The sequence below is a fragment of the Sciurus carolinensis genome, chromosome 16 (assembly GCF_902686445.1).
Source record: "Sciurus carolinensis chromosome 16, mSciCar1.2, whole genome shotgun sequence".
In the NCBI taxonomy this organism is placed as follows: Eukaryota; Metazoa; Chordata; class Mammalia; order Rodentia; family Sciuridae; genus Sciurus; species Sciurus carolinensis.
This window is the reverse complement of record NC_062228.1, coordinates 67,666,995-67,690,709: the sequence shown is the minus strand read 5'-3', so window position 1 is coordinate 67,690,709 and position 23,715 is coordinate 67,666,995. Positions and strand designations below refer to the sequence as shown.

At 44.5% G+C, this 23,715-nt stretch overlaps 1 protein-coding gene across 1 annotated transcript; it reads right to left on the bottom strand.

Annotated features, from left to right (window-relative positions):
• Positions 1–10,342: 10,342 nt before the first annotated feature.
• Positions 10,343–13,283, bottom strand: LOC124966598 (zinc finger protein 134). The gene is made up of 2 exons (XM_047528021.1): positions 13,208–13,283; positions 10,343–11,928 (listed from the first exon to the last, which is right to left on the bottom strand). The coding sequence occupies exon 2, from the start codon at positions 11,463–11,465 to the stop codon at positions 10,698–10,700; it is 768 nt and encodes a 255-aa protein (XP_047383977.1). The 5' UTR covers positions 11,466–11,928; positions 13,208–13,283; the 3' UTR covers positions 10,343–10,697.
• Positions 13,284–23,715: the final 10,432 nt, after the last annotated feature.

The window sequence follows — 23,715 nt, the reverse complement described above, 5'->3', positions numbered from 1 at the left end:
AACAAAGAGAAGAAGAGAGAAAACCCAAATCACCAAAATTCAGAATGAACAAGGAAATATCACAACAGACATGACTGAAATACAAAACATAATTAGAAGCTATTTTGAAAATCTATATTCCAATAAAATAGGAAATTTCGAAGATATCAACAAGTTTCTAGAGACGTATGAATTGCCTAAACTAAATGAGGAGGACATACACAATTTAAATAGACCAATTTCAAGTAATGAAATAGAAGAAGTCATCAAAAGCCTACCAACAAAGAAAAGTCCAGGACCAGATGGTTTCTCAGCCGAGTTCTACAAAACCTTTAAAGAAGAGCTCATTCCAATACTTTTCAAAGTATTCCATGAAATAGAAGAGGAGGGAACCCTCCCAAACTCATTCTACAAACCCAATATCACCCTGATACCTAAACCAGACAGAGACACATCGAGGAAAGAAAATTTCAGACCAATATCCTTAATGAACATCGACGCAAAAATTCTCAACAAAATTTTAGCAAATCGCATACAAAAACATATTAAAAAGATAGTGCACCATGATCAAGTGGGTTTCATCTCAGGGATGCAAGGTTGGTTCAACATCAGGAAATCAATAAATGTAATTCACCATATCAACAGACTTAAAGTCAAGAATCACATGATTATTTCAATAGATGCAGAAAAAGCATTTGATAAAATGCAGCATCCCTTCATGCTCAAAACACTAGAAAAAATAGGGACAGTGGGAACGTTCCTTAACATTGTAAAGGCCATCTATGCTAAGCCCATGGCTAATATCATTCTTAATGGTGAAAAACTGAAAGCATTCCCTATAAAAACTGGAACAAGGCAGGGATGCCCTCTCTCACCACTCCTATTCAATATCGTCCTTGAAACTCTAGCCAGAGCAATTAGACAGACCAAAGAAATGAAAGGGATACGAATTGGAAAAGAAGAACTCAAACTATCCCTATTTACTGATGATATGATTATATACTTAGAGGAACCAGGAAATTCCACCAGAAAACTCTTAGAACTCTTAAGTGAATTCAGTAAAGTAGCAGGATACAAGATCAATGCTCATAAATCCAATGCATTTTTATACATAAGTGATGATTCTTCACAAAGAGAAGTTAGGAAAACTACGCCATTCACAATAGCCTCGAAAAAAATAAAATACTTGGGAATCAATCTCACAAAAGAGGTGAAAGACCTCTACAATGAGAACTACAGAACACTAAAGAAAGAAATTAAAGAACACCTTAGAAGATGGAAAGATCTCCCATGTTCCTGGATAGGCAGAATTATTGTCAAAATGGCCATACTACCAAAAGTGCTATGCAGATTCAATGCAATTCCAATTAAAATCCCAATGATGTACCTTACAGAAGTAGAACAAGCAATCATGAAATTCATCTGGAAGAATAAGAAACCCAGAATTGCTAAAGCAATCCTTCGCAGGAAAAATGAAGCAGGGGGTATTTCAATTCCTGGACTTCAACTATACTACAAAGCAATAGTAACAAAAACGGCATGGTATTGGTACCAAAATAGACAGGGAGATCAATGGTACAGAATAGAGGACACGGACACAAACCCAAATAAATATAATTTCCTCATACTAGACAAAGGGGCCAAAAATATGCAATGGAGAAAAGATAGCCTCTTCAATAAATGGTGCTGGGAAAATTGGAAATCCATATGCAACAAAATGAAACTAAACCCATATCTCTCACCATGCACAAAACTATACTCAAAATGGATTAAGGACCTCGGAATCAGACCAGAGACCCTGCATCTTATAGAAGAAAAAGTAGGTCCAGATCTTCAACATGTCGGCTTAGGACCAGACTTTCTCAACAGGACTCCCATAGCACAAGAAATAAAAGCAAGAATCAACAACTGGGATAGATTCAAAGTAAAAAGCTTTCTCTCAGCAAAGGAAGCTATCAGCAATGTGAAGAAAGAGCCTACAGAGTGGGAGAAAATCTTTGCCAATCATACTTCAGATAGAGCACTAATCTCCAGAATCTATAAAGAACTCAAAAAACTCAACACCAAGACTACAAATAATCCAATCGACAAATGGTCTAAGGAAATGAACAGACACTTCACAGAAGAAGACCTACAAACAATCAACAAACATAAGGAAAAATGTTCAACATCTCTAGTAATAAGAGAAATGCAAATCAAAACCACCCTAAGATTCCATCTCACCCCAATCAGAATGGCGATTATCAAGAACACAAGCAACAACAGGTGTTGGCGAGGATGTGGAGAAAAAGGTACACTCATACATTGCTGGTGGGGTTGCAAATTAGTGCAGCCACTCTGGAAGGCAGTGTGGAGATTCCTTAGAAAACTTGGAATGGAACTACCATTTGACCCAGCTATCCCACTCCTTGGCCTATACCCAAAGGACTTAAAATAAGCATACTACAGAGATACAGCCACATCAATGTTCATTGCTGCTCAATTCACCATAGCCAGATTGTGGAACCAACCTAGATGCCCTTCAGTTGATGAATGGATAAAGAAACTGTGGCATATATATACAATGGAATATTACTCAGCCATAAAGAATGATAAAATTATGGCATTTTCAGGCAAATGGACGAAATTGGAGAATATCATGCTAAGTGAGATAAGCCAATCTCAAAAAACCAAAGGAAGAATGATCTCGCTGATAAGTGGATGATGATACATAATGGGGCATGGGAGGGGTTAGTTTTAGGGTTATAGTGAGGGTTAGGGAGGGGGGCAAGAATGGGGGAAGGAAGAACTGTATAGAGGGAAAAGAGGGAAGGGAGGGATGGGGGGAAGGGGAAAAAATAACAGAATGAATCAACCAACATCACCCTATGTAAATTTATGATTACACAAATGGTATGCCTTTACTCTATGTACAAACAGAGAAACAACATGTATCCCATTTGTTTACAATAAAAATAAATAAATAAATAAAATAAAAAAATATATAAACCAAATATTAAATGGCATTTTTCTAACACAAAATAAAAATTTTTCATAATTATCATGTGTTCTAATTTTTATTATTGGTCACATAATAAGTATTTTAGATTCTTCCTTCTTCTCTATAAAAACACTAAATGAAATAAATGTTTTAGAGTTCTTCATGCACCCAAGTACTTCAATATATTAGAACTCTGTGTAGCAAGCCTTGTAGATGTATACTATAGTCTTATCATTTGGAGTTTCGACATTCACATTTAAATGATGTGAAATCGATTGTAAGAATCTTATTGTTTGTTTTCCATAGCTTTGAAATGAGGGTGCTTATAAATAACTATTATTTTGCAATCAGATTTCAAGCTTTTGCATTGCAGTAAATAAATTATGTAGTTAAAACTGAAACGTGAAGTTGGAATCAAGAATTTGGGGAAAAATCAACTGACTTGGAAAAATAAAACCCTGGCTGTGGTGGGCAAGGGAGAGGGTGTGAGCAGGCCTCCAAGCAGTTATTTCTTGGCTCTGAGGACCCTGGGGCAGTGAGTCTCACCAAGGGAAGGGGTGAGGGCCCAGACAGGTGGCCAGTGGATACTGCCTGCTGCAGTACAACCTGGGGGGTCCACTCCTGGTGCAGTGGCCTCTGCCAGAGAAGAGCTGAGAAGCAGAGAATTGTAGACCTGCATATTTTCCAGTGTAGACAGCAGCACTTGAAATAAAAGGAAAGAGGGGAGTCACAGGAGGATATCAGATGACAGATGGATCTGTGAGGCCAACTGAGTGAAGGAAGGAGTCCAGTTGTTTCACAGATGAATCATGAAATGATTTGAGACAATGGGCAGGTCGCTCGACCCACGTGGAGTGAACCTAAGAAGGCCACAGTCTCAGCCTCCATGGGACCCAGAGTCCTGGTTACGCTGAGTGCTGTGCCCTCTTTCCCTCAAGCACTGAGTTACTTGGAGAGAGTGAAGGGGCAGCCGAGCCTGCTCACAGGGTTTGAGAGGACTTTCCTCCTTGGTGCAGTGAATCCTTGGGGAGAGAGGGAAGCATGGTGCTCTCCCTCCAGGATGGCTGTCAGGCAAGGTAGGACAGGGGAGACCCAGATCTGGAACAGGTGAGTGCTCATTCACTGAGCTGTGAGTCTGGAGCCACCCAGGGGAGCATGTGTCCCGTCCCACCCTTACTCCTGCTGCCACAGAGACTGGGGTCCTTCAGTGGAATCGTAAGCCTTTCTACTGCAGGGTGATCGCACACAGCCAGCTCCCTGAGATGGAGATCCCAGCTGACCAAGGCCTTGGCTTTGGGAGCAGGCCAGTGTCACCTCCCTGCCCTCCCACAGCTGTGAGAAGGGTGTGGAAAATGCTCCCTATTCAGGGGGCCTGCTGGGCAGAAGACCAGGCCCGACAGTGTGACAGTGTGCTTCTTAGCCCAGGCCACTTTGTCCTGTTGCTGGTCCATGTCCCACCAATTAGGCAGGGCTGTTCATCCACACATCATTCCCTGGAAATCCCAGATGGAGGCCACTCCTTCCAAAAGTTGATTAATGAAATAATAGCTCCTTCCATGCTCACATTACAGTATGGTGACTGCAGGATGCATCCAGGCAGGAATGGAGGGTAGGCATCTGGACACTCAGGTACAGGTGCAAGATTCTGAACCCATCTTCTCCTGCTCATGATTACTGCTGCACCCACAATCCCTGACAGTTTCTGCGCAGGGATTTAAGATTGCCTTGAGGAAAACATTTAATATAGGTGTGTATCACAGTTAGTCATTAATGCTAATTAGTAATGTCTCCCAAGGTGGCGAGGCGTTCAGGAGTTGAGAAGGAGAGTTTCACTTGAGGCATCAAGGGAGAGGCAGTAGAAGACTCTGAGGCCTTGCAGCAGCAGGGTGAGTGGACAGTGGCCCCAGGTTGAGCCTGCCCATCCCCAGTCCCTTTTCTGCACCCCAGCCCACTGCCACTATCCCTGATGAGGAACCTACACAATAGTAGATAGGAAGGCAGAGGTTCAGAACACTGGGGGCATTGCCAGAGGGCAGACACCTCTGTTCTTCTTCAGCCCCTGCGTGGTCCAGTGACACCTTCTCTGAAGCAGTGGAGCACAAACCAGGTGCAGAGTCTTGTCCTCCAGGGACGTGCATCTCAGATGAGGAGGACAAACAAAAATGCAGTTTTATTATTGTGCTAAAAAGTGAAGGTGCGGAAACTAAGGAGTATAGTGTGTTAGCACAAAAGGACCAGAGGGTCTCAAACTTCACGGATCACCTCGACCTTTTATTCAGGAATGGGATTACACCCATGAGAATTGACCCACTTTCCTGGTGGAAAATGAGCCACCAGAGAAAGGGGACTTAGTTCATGTGTTTGTCAGTTTGGAGCATTTAGGAATTTGGGTCTTACTGGGCAAGATGAGGAGGGGTCTAGGGTTAGTGGTCTGTTTGGGGTACTCAGGTTGGTGAAAATGTGTTCTTACTGGGAATATTTTCTCCTGGAGAAGAACGGAGGGCCTGGTCAGTGTTCAGTGCTCATCTCCTTTCCTCCAGGGTCCCATGGAACTGTCCCTGAGAGAGTGTCTACTTGAGGAAGGATCGGTGCTTTGGCTTCCTTTCTAGATATTGTTCTGCCATCAGGAAAGATGCACTGGGGATGGGTGAGTGCCATCAGGTTCTGCTCTCCTTCCCAGGCCACACTATTGGGGCTTTGTCCTTTCCATATCTAATAGTGTGTGCTGTCAGCTGCCATCACTGTGACAAAACAACCAGGAAAACCAAATTGCAGGAGGGAAGATTCATGGTGGCTCATGGATTCTGAGGTCTCACGCATGGCTGTCTTCATTGCTTCAGGCCCAAGGTGAGGCAGAACATCATGGCAGAGGGCAGAGGGGAGCAGAGCTGCTCACCTCATGGTGTCCAGGAAGTGGAGGAAGGGGCCGGGGAGAAGGTGCATGTCCCCAAGAGCCTGCCCCACATGCCACTTCCTTCATCTAGGTGTCGTGCCTCTGTTTCCACCACCTCCAATAGTCAAAAACATGAAATCACCTGTGAATTAACCACCAATGAGGGCAGAGCCCTCCAGTCCAACCACATCCCATGCCCCATCTTGGAACACAGCTACACATTCCAGACCAGCCAGAACAAAGCAAAACAACAAACACTGTGGGGTGGGGACTGGCAAGGGGAGAAGGCAAGTAAAGACCTGAAGAAGTGGAAGCCCAGAGCTGCCTGGGTGTCCAGGGAGACCATGCAGATGGGAGGGACTAGGGGGAGGAAAGGGTCGGAAGGGAACTGTAAACATCAGGCAGGAGGGTCCTCAAGTTAGGGCTTACTCTGTGGGATCAGAGTGGCAGTGATGAGAGCCCAGAAGCCTGGCCCACCCAACAACCCCTTCAGAGAACACACAGGCCACTATCTCACCACCCCCGATCAGACAGGGGCCAGAAACCAGACATCTTGGGGCAGTCTCCAAACCTAGAGTCCACGTAACAATCCAAACTAGCCAATCCCACATCTGCTGCTGCCACCTGCTCCTCCCTGCCTTGCCCACTCTTCTCCTACCTGGGAAGCATGATGGACACTTCCATCCAGGCTGTCCTCTCGCTACCTCTTCTTCCAGTTTGTTCATCACACAGCCCCTCAAGGCTGCCTGTGTATCTTGCTTCAGGGGTCTGTGCACATGAAACCGTATCACAGCTATTTCTGTGTCTACATGTCTTACCATACCCAATTAGAATCAATCCCAGGTGCTCTGTAACTTCAATGGAGACCAGAGAACTGTGGACACACCTCAGGACACACCTCCCACCAAGGCAGAAAGGAGAGGAGCTCACTTCCAGTCCTGATAGAAGCACCTTTGTCAGGCACAGTTAGCTGCCCTCTGAACTCAAGCTTCTCACAGTAGCAGTATTTCCATTAATAATACCAAAAGCCTTTGTGGGAGAAAAGTCATTGTTCTATGAAAAACCCATATAGATGGAGTGAAAATGGGGGAATATTGATGTTTCTTTCCCTAAATAGCAGTTCAGTATCAAAGGCAGTTTTGTTTTTATTATGATAAAATTTAGATACACAGTATGATTAAATACACAATGCAATTTCTAAAAGAACGTATCCAGTTAAAATCACCAGGTTTAACAGTCCCCACTTTTGCTTGTCTTCTTGCCATGTGTGTAAGTGCACTCACACAGAATTGCACCCCACTGTTCCACTGAAGTGGCATTATGGACCACACAGTTTCACACACTTGTATGGAGCCAAACTGTGCTGTTCCTGTAGTTCAAATTTAAAATAGTGTCAATAGGATACTTTTCAGTTCTAGCTTGTTTGTACTTCCAATTAATCTCAGAGATACACTTCTGAAAGTTGTAGTTAAAAAAAAAAAATCAAGCCAAAATTAAAGTTGCCTCAGTGTCTAGCAGACTGTTAAGCATGCTTTCGTTTATTTTCTGTTGTCCATAGATCATCATCCATGGATTTTTTTCCTCAAGATCTAAGAGTCTCACAAGTTTAATTTTAATAAGACCAAGATTCAGAAAAATATAAATGGTACCCACTTATGTGTGTTGAAGGTGTACACAATTCAACTAGTTTTGGTGATTTTAATATAATATCTAAAGAATAGCAAGAGCCAGGTGCTATGGCCATACCTATAATCCCAGCTATTTGGAAGGTTGAGGCAGGAGGATTGCAAGTTCAAGGCCAGCCTCAGCAATTTCATGAAACCCTGTCTCAAAAATAAAAAGAGGGCTGGGGGGATAGCTCAGCTGGTAGAGTGCTTTCCTGGCAAGCACAAGGCCCTGAGTTCCATCCCCAGTATCACAAAAAAAAAAAAAAAAGAAAAGAAAAAAAGGAAAAATAAAGAGCTAGAGATGTGGCTTAGTGTAGAGTGTCCTGGGTTCAATCCCCAGTACCAAAAAGAAGAAGAAGAAGAAAAAAAAAAAAAATTGATAATCATAAAAATAAGAAGAGCAGTACACCTGGGGAACAAAAATGGGTAGATAGGGACCACAAAATCATAAGACAAATTCTTCTTTGGGCAAGAGTTGGTAAACAAGTTAGTTTCATTTCACTATGAATCTACATACATTATTTGAAGTGTGGCTAGTGCATGAGGCATGGGTCATTTAAATTGAATTTAAAGAGCCACAGAAAACTTGAGCTGACACATTGAACAGCTTTGTAACATGGCTCATATTTTACATTTTTGTGGCAAAAATGATTTCAGAAATAATATCAGAAAAGTAGCTGTTTTAGGGCAAGGGACATAGCTCAGTGGTAGAGTGCTTGCTTAGCATTCAGTTCCTGGGTTCCATCCCCTGCACCAAAAACAAATGAAACAGTGTTTTAGAAGAACTTATCATTAAGGAAAGCAGCCCATGAGACACACTAAGCTGGAAAACGCAGGGAAAATTTACATAGCACCATTGCAAGGCAGCAATGCATCAAGAGGAAGGAGGATCATGATCAATATTTGGCATGAATTAAAATCCTCACTGAAGCCATGTCCTCACAAGAGGGGCTGAGGGACCCCAAGACTCAGCACAACAGGCAGGACAGGCAGGTGGCTGGGGTGGGCTCTGAGAGGGCCCCTGTGGGAAGGGGTGTGGCAGAAGCTGCACTGGAGGCTCAGCCATCAGAGACTCCAGGGGCTCCTGGGGTGGGAGCCCCTGATTGCCCTGCTGGAGCTGTCCCACAGCTCCAGGCCTGCCACCAGGAGTGCCCGGCTGGCTCTGCAGACTCCCATCCCTGCTGCTTCCACTCGGCTGCCAGGTCCTTTCCTGCGTGGACCTCCACCCAGGCTCCAGGTTCTGAGCAAACACCCGGCCAGTCCGCTAAGCCTAGACCCAGCCTGGTCACTTCTCAGGGAGCATTAGGACTTCACTCTTGATCACTGGAGCTGTCATAACCAGGTAACTAAGGTTCCTTAACTGTTGGCATAGAAATGGCCTTGGAGGTCCAGGAGGAGTCTTAGGGAGGGCGGAGCCCAACTCCTGGGCACAGGCCCACTAGAGGTCTCCCCATGCCCCAAGGGATCCAGAGCCCACCTACCTGAAGCCCTCTCCTGCTCCAGCTTCCCAACATGGGCTGTCTATTCCTGCAAGGAGCCACCTCAGGACCGGGTTGTAGTGATCCTGGGCAGCTGATGTAGGCCCACCCCAGGTATGTCTTAGTAAAGTGTGCCACCTATCCTGAGTCTACAGACCAGAGTGCTGGTGGCATTAGAGCTGGGCACAGGAGCTGCAATGGGGAAGGACAGCTGGGAATGAGTCCCCTATAGGGAGCAGAATGTGGGGTATACAGGACCTTCAAAGGATGGGGCTCAAGAGGGTGTGTGGCCTGGGGTGGCAGGGTCCCCATGCAACATATCTGGGGCCCCATCAGGAACTGGCCAGTCAGGGTGAAGGTCTGGTGGCAGGGTCTTTCCCTGGGCAACCTGAGCACTGTGGGAGGGAGGCTGTTGCTGCCACTCCTGCAGGTGCCGTCCTTTCCCTTGCCCGCTCCTGACCACAGCTGAGGAGCCCACTCAAGCCGCTTACCACCCTTTATCACTGCGCAGGCAGAGGCAACTCTTGGGCTTCCCTTTCTCTTGCACATGTTCTGGTTCATCCAAGCTCGTGGCTGAGGCTGCTCTGTCCAGTGCTTTTCCAATTTACTGCTGCTCCTGTCCTCCCACCCAAGCACATACATGTGGCACCTGTAAGTTATATACAGGTATTCTGGGTAGGGATGTCTGCCTGGAAGACCTGAAGTGCTTCAGGGGCGTCAGGGACACAGCATGTTAATACTTCAATGCAAATGTCGCATGAGGGACATCAGGCATCAAAGGTATGTGGAACCACCGCTGAAGTGGAGGAAATAAAGACCAAAAGGATTGAACTGACAAAGGAACAAATAAATAAAGACTTTTTCCTTATAGAGAAGAAGTTGGACACCAGAGAATAAAACTGTCCCAATCTGCAAGTGTCCCTTTTTTACCAAACCCATATTCAGAAGTTCAACCCATGGAAAAACCAGTGTCTGAGAAACTCAAATTGAGAAGAAATAACACCAACACTGAATGGAGAATTGTTTTCTACCCAGCCCTTGTCCCATAGAAAGTTGGAGGTCCCCACAGAGGCAGGGACTAATTCTTTTCTCAATCCACTTCAGAAAATGAAAAGAACCCCCAAGATTAAAGGTGGCTTAAATTATAAAGCCTTTATTATTATAAACCAGAGCAACATGAGGCAACTACTCTTCCAGGCTAGGTGACCTGGGAGTGTGAAAACATCTGTTGAAATTTCACATAAAAGCTGGGCACAGTGGCAAGTGCTTGTAATCCCAACTACTTGAGGGCTGCAGCCTGAGAATCATTTGAGCCCATGAGTTCAAGGCCAGCTTAGGCAACATAGCAAGACACTGTCTCAAACAAAAACCAAATTTTATGTAAGATCAACAATGTCCATGAAGAAAACCTGTAAGTTACCAGCAGAACACACCTCAGGTCCTCTTGGCTAAAGATGGGTCACACTCATAACCACACTAGTCACAGAAAGGAATGAGGACCCTGTGAACTAAGGGGTCCCCTGGCTCACCATGGGCATTGGAGAGAGTTCAAGTCCTGCTGTTCCTGAAGATGCTGGGTAACCAAGCTGGAGAAGCTGAGACGGGTTCAGCCATCTCAACAACTTGACAGCAACTTGAGAAGGTCAGGAAGTGCAAGGCAGGCCTGACATCTCACTGATGAATCCTGCCGTGTGGACAGCTCAGCTAAAGTTCCCTGCAGCATGAATTTTCTGATGCCGAATGAGGTGGGAGCTTAAGCTGTAGGCCTTCCCACACTCACTGCACTCATAGGGCCTTTCCCCTGTGTGTACCTTCTGATGTCGAACAAGATGGGAGGTTCTGATGAAGTCTTTCCCACACTTACTGCACACAAAAGGCCTTTCACCTGTGTGAACCCTCTGGTGTGCGATAAAGTCAGAGCTTCGACTAAAGAATTTCCCACATTCAGTGCATTCAAAAGGCTTTGTCTCAGTGTGAATTCTCTGGTGTTTAATGAGAGTATATCTGTGGCCAAAGGATTTCCCACAATCACTGCAATCATAAGGATTTTCTCCAGTGTGGATGCTTTCATGCTGAACAAGTGTGGATTTGTGTCTGAAGACTTTCCCACAGTCATTGCACTTATAAGGCCTTGCTCCGTTGTGTACTCTCTGGTGTACGATTAGGTTAGAGTGATGGCTGAAATACTTTCCACATTCACCACACTTATAAGGCATTTCTCCTGTGTGGATTCTTTTGTGCTGAGTAAGGTTGTCTTTTCGACTGAAGGCTTTTCCACATTCATTGCACTCATAAGGCCTTTCTCCAGTGTGGATCCTCTGGTGCTGGACAAGTGTAGCTTTGCGACTAAAGGCTTTCCCACACTCACCGCACTCATAAGGCTTTTCCCCGCTATGGATCCTCTGGTGCTGGACAAGCGTATCTTTGCGACTAAAAGCTTTCCCACATTCACTGCACTTGTAATGCATCTGTCCAACATGCAGGACCTCCCTGCTTGCAGTTCTCTGGGCTGTCTTTCTCTTGTTACGGATGATCTTCTGTTGGCAACAGCCCAAGCTACATGAAAGTTCTGCTCCTCTTCACAGGTAAAGGGGTTTCCTAAGAAGTGAGGTTCTTCACAAACTGCATTTCTTCACCAGTGAAGTCTTGCCTTCATCTCTCTGTGAAGGTTTCTCTCCACTGTAATGCTCTAAGTTCTGGTTAAAGTCTGCAAGGAACCGGAATTGTCTCCCACATGCCCTACATGTGTAAGTTTTAAGTACACAGTGTGCTCCCTCCAGTAGCAAAATGTCTTTCAAGATGGGGTCACATACATCACAAGGGTGAGCCACCTGGATGGATGGACTGGCTGTAGAAGTCCTACTATGCTACAGTTCTACAGAAAAGCTCTGCTTCGAAGGTACCTCTTCATCCTTCCTCTGCATCAACAACCTGAAGGCAGAAAAACATTGTTGACACAGAAGCTGACTTTGATGGGAGGGGGCAATGCATCACAAATGTGTGTCTAGTACACTCGGGGTTAAGTCTATGGGATTGTTGGCAGGATGGGGCTAGAATTGGTTTGAAGTCTGCTGTGTGGGAACCTAAGGTCACAGAATGGAGAAGGCCTCACAAAGGACAAAGATACGATGATGTAGCACAGGGAGAAAAGGCAGGCAGTCTACAACCTCATCCTCTGCAAATGCTTTCGGCAGAGCCTCAGCTTGTTGTTGGTGACCGATAAACACTATGCAGAAATGCATGCCTATGCCCAAGAAATTTATTAGAAACAAAGGATGGGTGTGCCAAGGCACTGAAGGTATGTGCACATCACCCAGTCCAATACTGGAAAGTACTGCGGAGGGTGGCAGAGATGACCCTGGGTCTGAAATAAGACAAGAGCCCAGAACAGGAAGGCGAAGACTGAAATGAGGAATGGCCTCCAGCTTTGGAATCAAACCACGGTGGGCCCAAGGCAAATTCCTGGCACCAAGGGAACACGGCACCGAAGCCGCCCTCCCCAGCCCGGTGCACCAGGGGCTGTCCGCGCGGCTCCCGGCCACAGCCTCCTCTGGTGGGGCCGCTGGCTACTTCAGCAGCCCTAAGGATGGGCGGGTGCCGGGCGCTGGGGTAAGGTGGGCAGGGAGGTGGGGCGCGGGCCCAGAGTGGCCCACCCGATGCAAAGTCACGAGAAGGAAACGCGACGGGGAAGACGGCCCTGCGGCCACAGCGGGCGGGCTCCACGGAAGGCGCCAGGCCGGCCGAATTCGCGACACCACCGGGCCCGGCCCACGGTCGGCCGGGGAGAGGTGGCGGGCCGGCCTGGCCGGGAGCGGGCGGGACTCCCGGAGCGACCCCGGCCTGCCGCTCAGACCCCGCGGGGACGCTCGGAGGAGCTGGGCGTAGGGCAGCGGGGCGCAGGCCGCCTCCGCGAGGGCTGGGGCAGCGGCGCCCCCGGCCAAGGCAGTGCGGAGCCAGACGCCGGCCGGACGCCGGCGCCGGGCCGCCGCCCCTCGCTCGTGCCGCGCCGCTTTCCGCCCCTCAGGAGCCGCAGGAGGCAAGGGCGGGGGCTTCGCTCTGCTCACGGGCGCGGCGGGCGCAGCGGCGAGCCCGCCCCGCCGCCCGCCTCCAGGGGGCTCGCGGCTCCGCGTCCGGAAACGTCGCAGGGACGCGCAGCTCCCACCCGCGCGTCCCCTCCTGATTCCCCCGCGTCGGTGAGCGCGGAACTGACCCGGCGCTCGGGAGCCGCCCTTCCCACGGTTCCGCCCTGGGCCCGACAAGATGTCCGCCGGGAGGAAGACGCCGGATGTCCCGCCCACACGCCCCGCGCACGCTGGAAAGCCTCGTTGCCAGCGCCGCCGCTACCGCGCCGCAGCGCCTCCTGGGTAATGTAGTCCCCAGGGAGTTAGCGGGCGAGTTGCTATTAAAGGGCCCCCGCACCGGGAAGCGCCGGGGATCCCAGAAATTTTGGGAGGCATATTCTTTCAGATGTTCCCCAAATGGGCACAACACATCAAATGTAACTCGGAGTCCATTCGGAGTCCATACTTTTGTGAAAATACATGAAGAGGAAAGTTTTCAGTCATTTTTTGTTAGAGTGAGAGAATTGTCCCCAGACAGGGCCATAAAGTGGAGGAATGGGCTGCATGCAGCCGCTGAGCGGAGGCCTGTGGACTAAAGTGGAGCTCTGCCACTGGTTCCTCAGAAAAGAATCCTGACAGGGAGGGAACACTGGGCTGCCCTGGAGCAGGGGTGCAGGAGGGCCTTTCTGTTATGGGTCGCAACCTAAGCACAGAGGAGCACCACTGAGAAGTCCAAATTGGAGAGTCTTTATTAAGCCAGGCGACTGTCTCACACAATGCCCCAAAAAATGGCTATTGGGAGAACAGCCCTGACCACAGGGTTGTAGGGGTTCTTATACCAAAAATCACATTAATCATAAGTGTGTGTTGCTATGATTCAAAATTACACATTAACATCATGAGATCATGGATAGAGGGGGAAGTGGGTCAAAACGACCCTTACCTAGGTACAAACTAAAGAATGGTTGCTAACATCCACACAATCACTGTTCACATGGTACATTGTTTAGGAGCAATAGGGACCAAAAGAGAACAATTCTTTACTACATAGGAGTTGCCAATGTATATTATTAAACATGTCACACCAAGTAACTGATGATGGGCACAGAGGCAGGGTGTTCCCATGGGAGAAGCTTATTTCCTACATAACATGGAGTCTCAGAGCAAAATGGAGTCTGTTTAGTCATTTCCCTTAGAGTCTGGCCTATAATAGTCTCATGGCACCAGATCTGTCAGCCCATCACATTTCCTGCTTACAAAGTCAGGATGGTGTCCCACCAAGGGACCAGTATTTCCTAGCCTGAGGTACAGGCATTTTCTTTTAGGAATATGTTACCATCTTAAAAAGGAAAACAATGATAAAGGTCCCCTGTGCCGAAACAGCTGATGTGGTCCTAGAGGCAGCACGCTTTAGAGATGAGGCCTGAACCCTGAAGTGCAATTTGGGAATGCCATTCTCTCATTAGTTTGCTGGGAGGTGATTCCTGACTCGTCTGCAATTACAGGGACAGTGTTTGAGTTGAAAATTGAGATTATTTAAGGGTAAGAGAAAGAGATTTGTGAATTGTTTAAATTACTTAAAGTTAATCTTAATTCCATAGTTTTCACAGAAACACCTTTAGTTAAATGAATCTGTGACAGGTGAGAACAGTTAAGATGTCAACAAAATGTGAGTAGCAGACACTGAAGTCTAAGAAGTGAGAGACACAGGGCTGTGCTGGACCTTTGCCCACAGCAGGATTTAGTTACCAAAGTAGAATTTTTTCCCATTATTGAAACACTTGAGTACTACCTGCTTGGAGGGAGAATTAAAGCATTTCAGACACCTTGCCTGGATGGTGAAGATGAATGGGGTGCTGGGGCACTGTGCTTATACATGGCTCCAATGGATGTTCAGTGCACATCTGCATCTCAGGCACTCTTACATGCATGAAACCTGAAAACAAAGACTCCAGCTATCAAGGAGCTTGCCGGTTATTCAAGGCAAACAGAGGAGGAAATATAAACTGAAGTGCTAAATCATACGTAATGTTAGAATGTGGTCAGCACAATGGAAAAGAGGAGATGAAGGCATCAGAAGAGCAGGGATCAGATTCTCTCTTGAGGGCTAGTGATCGATCAGATCACAGGTGGGGTCTGGTTTGAAAGGAAAGGAAATAAAATGTTAGTACCTTCAGGACCTGAGGAAATCTTCTCTTCAGCATCCCCAGGAACAAGGACTGGCTCATGCTTCTCTCAGGGCACTGCAGCTTGCCAGAACTTCACCCTCCTCAGGGTGGTCTTTGGGTCTACAAAACACCCTGGTGCCAAGGCCTGCCATCTTTCCTACAAGGCCTGTGGCACATGACTTTTTCTTAGACCACACTGTTACAACACCAGTTCTCCAATTCTCTACACTAACTGGTGTCCTACAATTCAACCCTAACACCAGCTGGAGTCAGTGCAGAGCCCATGTGGGTCCTCCCAGACTTCCATAGTGCTGTGTCAACACTTGCATTTCACCATCATCAAATCCACTGTGTTCATCTCATTCCCCAACCCATCTAAAACTTCCACTGTGCTGGGACAAGTCCCTTGCCAACACCCTCTGTATAGACCTACAGATCAATACAGGGAAGGTGGGACAACAAATCCTACAAGGATCCTTGGACTGGTCAATTTACTTATTTTTAATAGTGCTGGGGTCAAATCATGGGCCTGGTGCATGATAGGCAAATGCTCTGCCACTGAACTACCCCTCCAGCCATGGACAATTTTGTGGAAGTAAGTCCACTTGGAGTGTCTTGGAGAAGGGGCCCCTTTAACCATAGTATTTACCATAAAATGGGCAATGGTCAAATTCAGCAGGCAAATATCCCAGTCATCATAAAACCAGTTCTGCATGACTTGCCTGCAAAGCATGTCTGCTACTTCCCCTGGGCTGCTCCAGCTGGCATGTCGAGGAGGGCAGACAGTCCTTTCTGAGTAAACAAACACACTTTGTCCCAGTCCTTCAGGAGGCTGCTCCCTCAGGACAGTCCACTGTGTGGATCATACATCATCATATGCACTGTGATCTCAAACTTCCTATAACTAGTCAGTAGTGGTCCTGTACCACTTGAACTCTTCTGCTTTCATCAATCAGAACCAAATTTGCTGATTAGTCATTTGTGATCTCCAAGTAAAGGTGCAGGCTGGTGACACTGACCACGAGATGCGCAGATCCTTTGCAGTGCCCTTAGGCAGTTTCTTGGTTTCACCTTCATCCCATGGACTGCCTTCTGAACAGCAAGGTCTCAGGAGTGCTCTCTTTTGTCCTGGCAGAACTCTTTCCTTTGAGGGATGCTGAGTCTAGTGGCCAAAGCTCAGACCAACCAAAATCTGTACTTGGTCAAACATTGAGATCTCACTCGGAACTCCTTAACTCTCATTATAGCTATTACAGATAGCAACAACCAATATTCTATTTTTAGCATACTTGTTTTTCTTTTCCCTGTCATTCAATAAGCCAAATCTTTGGGAGTTGTATCTGCAATCATTTCTAAATTCCACCAGTAACTTTTTATCCCACATTTTTATTGGTTGTACATTATAGTTGTACATAATGGTGGGAATTGTTGTTATATATTTGTACATGCACACAATGTAACAGTATAATTGGGTCAGTATCATTCCCTAGTATTTCCTATTAGCCTTCCTTCCTCTTTCATCCAGTTCCTTTCTTCTATTCTACTGATCTCCCTTCAATTTTCATGAGACCACCTCCACCTTTCTTTTCTTTCTTTCTAGTTTTCACATGAGACAGTATGCAACCCTGGACATTCTGACTTTGTCTCATTTTGCTTAACTATGTTCTCAAGTTCTATCCATTTTCCTGTGAATGATACAATTTAATTGTTTTATGGCTCAGTGAAACTCCAGTGTGCCTATACGCCATATTCTCTCTAGCCATTCAACCATTTGTGGACACCTAGGCTGGTTCCACAGTTTGGCTATTGTGAACTGTACTGCTATAAACATGGGTATGCATGTAACACTGTAGGATAAATACTGAGGTATAGTTGGGTAATATGGTGGTTTTATGCCCAACCTTTTGATAAAACTATCCTGATTTCTACAGTTGTTGTAATAATTTACAATCCCACTAACAATTTATTCCTTTATTGTCACAACCTATCCATCTCTTATTATTGTTTGTATTCTTGATGGCTGCCATCCAGAATGGAGTAAAATGAAATGTCAGGGTATTTTTGATTTGCATTTCCCCAATTGCTAGTTATATTGAACATCTTTTCTTGTATTTGTTGTCCATTTGTATTTCTTTTATTGAAAAGTGCCAAGTGCCTCTTTAGTTCATTTGTCCATTTATTAATTGGACTCTTTTTTGGTGTCAGGGATTGAACCCAGGGGTGCCTAACCCCTAGCAACATCCCCAGCCCTTTTTATTTTTTGTTTTGAGACAGGGTGTCAATAAGTTGCTTACAGCCCTGCTAGGTTGGCTTTGAACTTGGGATCCTTCTGCCTCAGCCTCCTGAGCCTTTCAAATTACAAGCCTAAACCACCATATCAAGTCTCACCATTGTTTTTTGTTGCTCCTTGGGAAAGCATAATAACCACCAGTAATCATTTTTGGTAATTGGTAGAAAAGACGAAAATTTTTCAGTATTGTTTTCAACTCCCCAAGCAGACACCATTGTTGTGGCATCAGGTGATTGGATACTCACATCTGTGGAAAGAAGTGAGGTTAGAGAGCTCCAGATAATCTTGTAGGAAATTGCTACCTCCTCACCACTCATCCTTTGAGTATCTCCACAGTTCTACCCTCCCAGCCAAAGAAAACTTCTAAGTGACTACATGACAGTCTGGGGATAGAGGTACACAATGGTAAGTGGTAGCACCTGGAAAATGACTCTTCTGGACAGAATTGGTGCTGGTACACTGACAAGAGCTCCATTCCAGGGAGAGGGAGGTATTCCAGCACAAAACTTGAATTTTGAAAGAAAAGCAGCAGGTAAGAAGCTCCACATTCATCTCTCATTCTTCCTATTTCCATTGATGTGATCATCAAAGACACTGGTTGGTGGTGTTATACATAGCCATGAGAAGACCTGATTTTGAATTGCTTCAGGAGATCATTCTGTAGTTAAATTCCAGGCTCTACTTGCAGGAATGGTGGGAGTCCCATCTCTGTTATTTCCAATGTGTGATGAGCAAGGACATGAAATCTACATTCTTAGTTCATGGGCAGTCACTGTGCACTTGACTGGCATTTGGCAGTATGAACTTTTATCACTGTGACAAGTGTCTAATGTTACTAAACAACAATTTCCTCTCTATAGACATGTGTGGTCCTCAAAAGTATTTCTCCCTCTTGGAGGGATGGATGGGTGATTTTCTGAGTGAAGGTTTCAGAAAGCAAGGCTGAAAGAAGTGCACGGAGCCACAGTCCAAATCAAATCACCTGATAAGTTCCATTTTATTTTAAAAATGAACACACTTATATAGGGCTCGGAAGACGCTGATTGGTTGGGGCATGAAATGGGGTGAGAGTTGATTGGGAGAGCCTTGTTGCTAGGGGTCAGGGTGATGGTTGATTGGGTGAGCCTTGTTGCTAGGGGTCTGGGCAGGGTGTTGAGCACCGATTGGGTGTGAGTTTGCACTGGTGGGAAGAAGTTATGAGGAGTAAAATCAGGAAGAGAAGCTCGGCCAGCACCATGTTGGCACCTAAGGAGGGGGTGACCTTATAAAGACCACCTGGAATCTTTTATCAGGTACATGATTATAATGTGTCCTGGGGTGGGTGTCTCTCATTCTCATAAATGCTTTCTAATCAATTTCCTACTCTGCTAATTTACCTCCTACCTTTTCAGTTTTCTCACCTGTCATTTTCCATGCCTTCCAGCATCCTTTCATCCATTGATTTGGTAAGTGGTATGTGTGTGTGCATTACTGGCAGGAAGGACATATTTAAATTTTGTAGCAGAGAAAAGGGAGACGTGTGCTGCAGGGAGCCCTGTATTACTAGCAAAATCAGGCTTGGTTGAACCATCAGACATGGAAATCTGGCTTTCAGGAACTGGCAGTCATGAGAGATTGTTTAAGATAACCTGAAGTATGTGGCTTCCATGCAGAGTGGCTCACCACCAGAATTTGCGTGTCTTGGATGTGTCACATGACCCGCTAGAGCAAAATGACTTCCTTAAACTCCACCCCGTCCTGTTTCCCATGAAAGAAGCCACTACCAATCCCCTTTGATCTGTACTGCTATAAATAAACCAAGCCCGGCTCCATTTCTTATTAGAGCCAGATATTAGCATGATTCAATACATCACACCCCCTTGATTCAAAAGAGATAATTGTCTCCTGTGACTTTCCTATTAAATAAGTTTCTTAGTGATTTATTTACAGCTGGCCCATCCCTCCAACAGAAAACCTTTCCCTCACCCATGCTGGATGTGTGAGGAGACTCGAGAGTGTGCTGGTATATGTTAACATGGTACTGTTAGAGAGGTCTGAGCAGCTGCATGGGGGTGGGGCATCAAGTAGCCCATGTGCCAAAGAACAACCAATCAGATGCTGACAGATAAACCCTAGTGGTGTCTTGCATCTGCCCATTAATCAACGAAGTCTCCAGCCAACCTCAGGTGGACACTAAACCCTCAAGCCTTCCCCCACCAATTCTGGACTATAAAGGCCCCGGCCTGCTGGAGCCATGCACAGATTCCCCAGCCCTCTATCCTGGCCTTCACCCTGGAGGACTGGTGAATCTTGCCTGAGCCACCCCCAATAAAACCTTGTTCAGCCCCTTTTGGTCTGACTTCTATCTGGTCACCTGCATCTAAACTTAACAGTCACAAACAATGAAATAGACTCATAGAAAATTGAAATCTCAGAAGTCAGACTCTAAAATTTTGCAAATAGTGAGGAAAAATGAAAACCCAGAATGAAGTAACTTATGATTGCTCAACTAAGTGGTGAAAAACCAGGCCTCCAATGTACTTTGCTGAACATTTGACTGAAAGATTTCATAGTGACTAAAGTCCATTGAATTGCTACAGTTGGTCATACTTCTAAACCTGCTTGGTTTGTTACAAGCATAAGTTACCTGTGAGACAGCTTTGGCACTACTCCTGTGACTATTTTGTGGAATGTACTATTCTTTGAACATTTCCATTGTCATTACTTCAGTCTGGAGTCCTACCCTCTCCCATCACTCCCTTAGAACATGCCCACAACCTTCTTGCCACCCTCTGACAAGAAGCCTTCCAGAGGACCTTGTCCACACTGGACTCTCTCTTCATCACTGTCTTGGTTAATGTGACCAAAATTTTCATGTCTTTATGCTTACAATATAAACACTCCCACCCAGGGACTCTTGATTTAGAGTCATGAGTATGTTTTGCTTTTACATAAATACCTCTTTTAAAACATAAACTTTATAGAATAATTTGATAAATGGTTAAGAATAACCCTTCTTGTTCTTGTCTAACTTGCCAGTTCACACTTATTCATCTGGCATAATTATTGACAAATATATCCTTACTATATTTAGTGGTCTTTTTCTCCATTGATGTATTGTTTTGGGGACATTGAAATATTCCAACCAACTAGTGAATATAGAATATAACATATTTTATATGACAGTGTTTATTGAAACTAATTTAACTATAGAATATAACATTTTATATGACAGTGTTTATTGAAACTAATTTAACTAAATTTGGCTTTTAGAGTGAAAGGAGGGGAAAGGGTATGGGGTAGGAATAATAGTAGAGAGGAACAGACATTATTACCTCATGTACATGTATGACTGCATGACTGATCTGATCCTACAATTTGTGTAATCAGGAAAATGAGAGATTACACTTCATTTATGTATGATCTATCAAAAATGCATTCTACTGTCATGTACAACTAATTAAAAAAAATTAAATATTTTTTAAAATGTGACTGTCAAAAATAATGTCCTTTTCTTAGGAGATACATTTTAAAGTATAGATGGGAGGTTGGTAATAAACATCAGATTAACCTGGGGTGGGGCATATTGAAGTTTATTAAATAGTAATTGTGACAGGACCATATTCTTTCTTCTGAAATCGTGTTTGGAATTTATTTGAGGGTACCTGATTTTCCACAAATACTTTCAGACTCTAATTGTAAAAACAATAGTCACTTCCTAAGTGAATTAAGGCTCCTGTCTCAGTGGAATGGAGAGGGGGTCCATTTATCAGTGTACTCTATGTATGTCTATACTTTATGAGAACTAAAATTTTTAAAAAACCCGAACCAACAGGAAGAAAGCACAGTTCATCGAAGGGCATTATTAGCACTGCAAGATATTCCTGGTTAATGGCTCAAACTATGCTCAGCTCTCATACGAATCATCATGGATGGCTTCCCATACCCATGTGCTTATCTCCATCTGCATGAAAGCTTTGCTGTCCCTTCTGAGCTCTGCACTCCACACTCAACTACCCACTCTTCCAGTACACTGAGCATGTGCTTGGGCTTTCCTTTTCAAGAGTAACAATTCAGTATGCTGTTCTCAAAAGATTCTGGAAATTGTAATCTTTCTCTAGTCCACTAAAGGGAACTTCTTTAAAGAAGTTTCTCCTCTTCATTTAAAAAAAAATCTGTTTACCCTCAATATATGTAGTAGTTCACTGCATGCCAGTGTAACATGGCAACTTGTCAAGTCATTCCTATAGCCCTGGACACCAATGTTTCCTGCCCAGTTGTCATGTTCTCCATGTATGTAGTCCACCTTTTAACACATTTTTCCTTTTAATCCCTGGATCCAAGTCTGCTCCTCACTTGGACTACAACTCTGGGAAGGTTTCCACCCATTCTTTTTTTACTTATCTTAGTCAATGGTCATCAGGATTCCAAAAACCACAGGGCAGTTGTTTCCCTAGTACTGACCCCACATCAGTGAAAGCTCAGAAGACGCTCTGATAGGCCTCTGTGCTCACATCTCCTTTTAATGTGTAGTTCCATCCATGTTTCAGCTCCATTCTGGCTCCTATTAATACTGTCCAGCAATGAAGTAGCTAAAGGTGTACTTTCCTTCCAAGAAGGCTTAATTTGTACTAGTCATTATGTGGAAATCACATGGAAATGCCTACCTTGTCTACACATTTGTTTCTGTCCACACATCCATTTCCTAGTGAAATGTTTCATTCAACTTCTTATCCCTCTTTGGATATTTACCTTCTGATTATCACATTTTTTCTAAGATGATCTTTTATTCTACTCAAGTTTGAGTTTGTATAATTTTACATTTCTACATGTGTGTAATTATCTTAACTATTGCACATTTTACTCCTTCTATTTTTCTTTAATGCTTTAATGAGAGCAGATATAGGCACATTTTATGGTAGCCTTATCTTTTCTTGCATTCTTACCCCCACTTCTATGATTCTAAGTATGTTCTTTGCATTCTCTGTGATCAATTTTATCAAACTTATGGCCTACCCTATGAGATTTAAATCTCCTCATGTGGATTTATATACATATTTCTTATCATTTTAACAAAATGGGTTAATTCATATTACTGCTATCTTTCTTGCAGTACTCCATTGCATTTCAAATAATCTCAATATATGAATGCATTACATTTATTTCAGTCATATGTTAAAGTAGACCCTCATTTTGGGTGCTACTTAAAATTCCAAGTAACTGTAGTATAAGCATTTTTGCACATCTTTATACAGGGATGCTTTTATTTTAATGAATAGATTTTTCTGAAATTACTTAAAAATAACTATTTGTAAGTAACTGTATTTATAATAGGCAATCATGCATTGCACTCTAAGACTGAGTAGCACCTTTCTCCACATTCCACCCAGAAAATGCATTATGGCACTTTAAAGTTTTGCCCCAGTATCTTATTAAGCCAACATGCATTTATATTCCAGGTCTTTCTCATCACGGTTTGTTTTTTCTGTGACTTGTCTGCTTCTCTGCCTCTTTCCTATTGTACTGGGTTCTAATAATTCCAAGTAACTATGCCTAAACTCTAGAGCAAAGGCTACATTTTTGCCATCATACTCTTTCCTCAGTAGCTCACAAAGTTGGGGTCCCCACAAAAACTGTTTACTACTACAAACTTCCAAAGTCCTATTTTAATTTCAATTTACACCACAGTGAAAAGAACTTTCCAAACTTTGAGACTAAAGTAAAAATGCTTTCTTATTGCACAAATAAGTGCAAAGTTCAATAGGCAGTTCCTAGTTTGAGGACTTGAAAGTTAAATAATGTCACAACTATAACCTGGGTTCTTTTCTGCAAGCTGGCAGCAGAGCTCTGATTGAGTCCTTTGAGCCAAAAGAGAGTTACGTACATGTCATAACAAGTCAGAGAAATGAGAATGAGAGCTTCCCTAAGAACTCAGCATATTCATGATTTCCTCCAACAAATGGAAGATATAGAGGTCTGATTCTCTGAACATAGTGTGGTGGAAAACAATGTACACTAGGTGGATCTGCCTGATTAGAAATGACATAGCTTCAGTCACAGAAACTGGCAGGAATATTGATGTGGTAAGATCTCTGGGTGGGTTTAAAAAGTATGACACAGTTACTCATACTTCTCATATACCTGAAGCTTATGAGGAATCCTTGGATGCTGGGGCACATATCCCAACACACACAATTGAGGAAGACTCCTCACAAAGACT

Coding starts and splice junctions, on each gene's coding strand:
- LOC124966598 (XM_047528021.1), bottom strand. CDS start 11,465: ATGCATTACAAGTGCAGTGAATGTGGGAAAGCTTTTAGTCGCAAAGAT.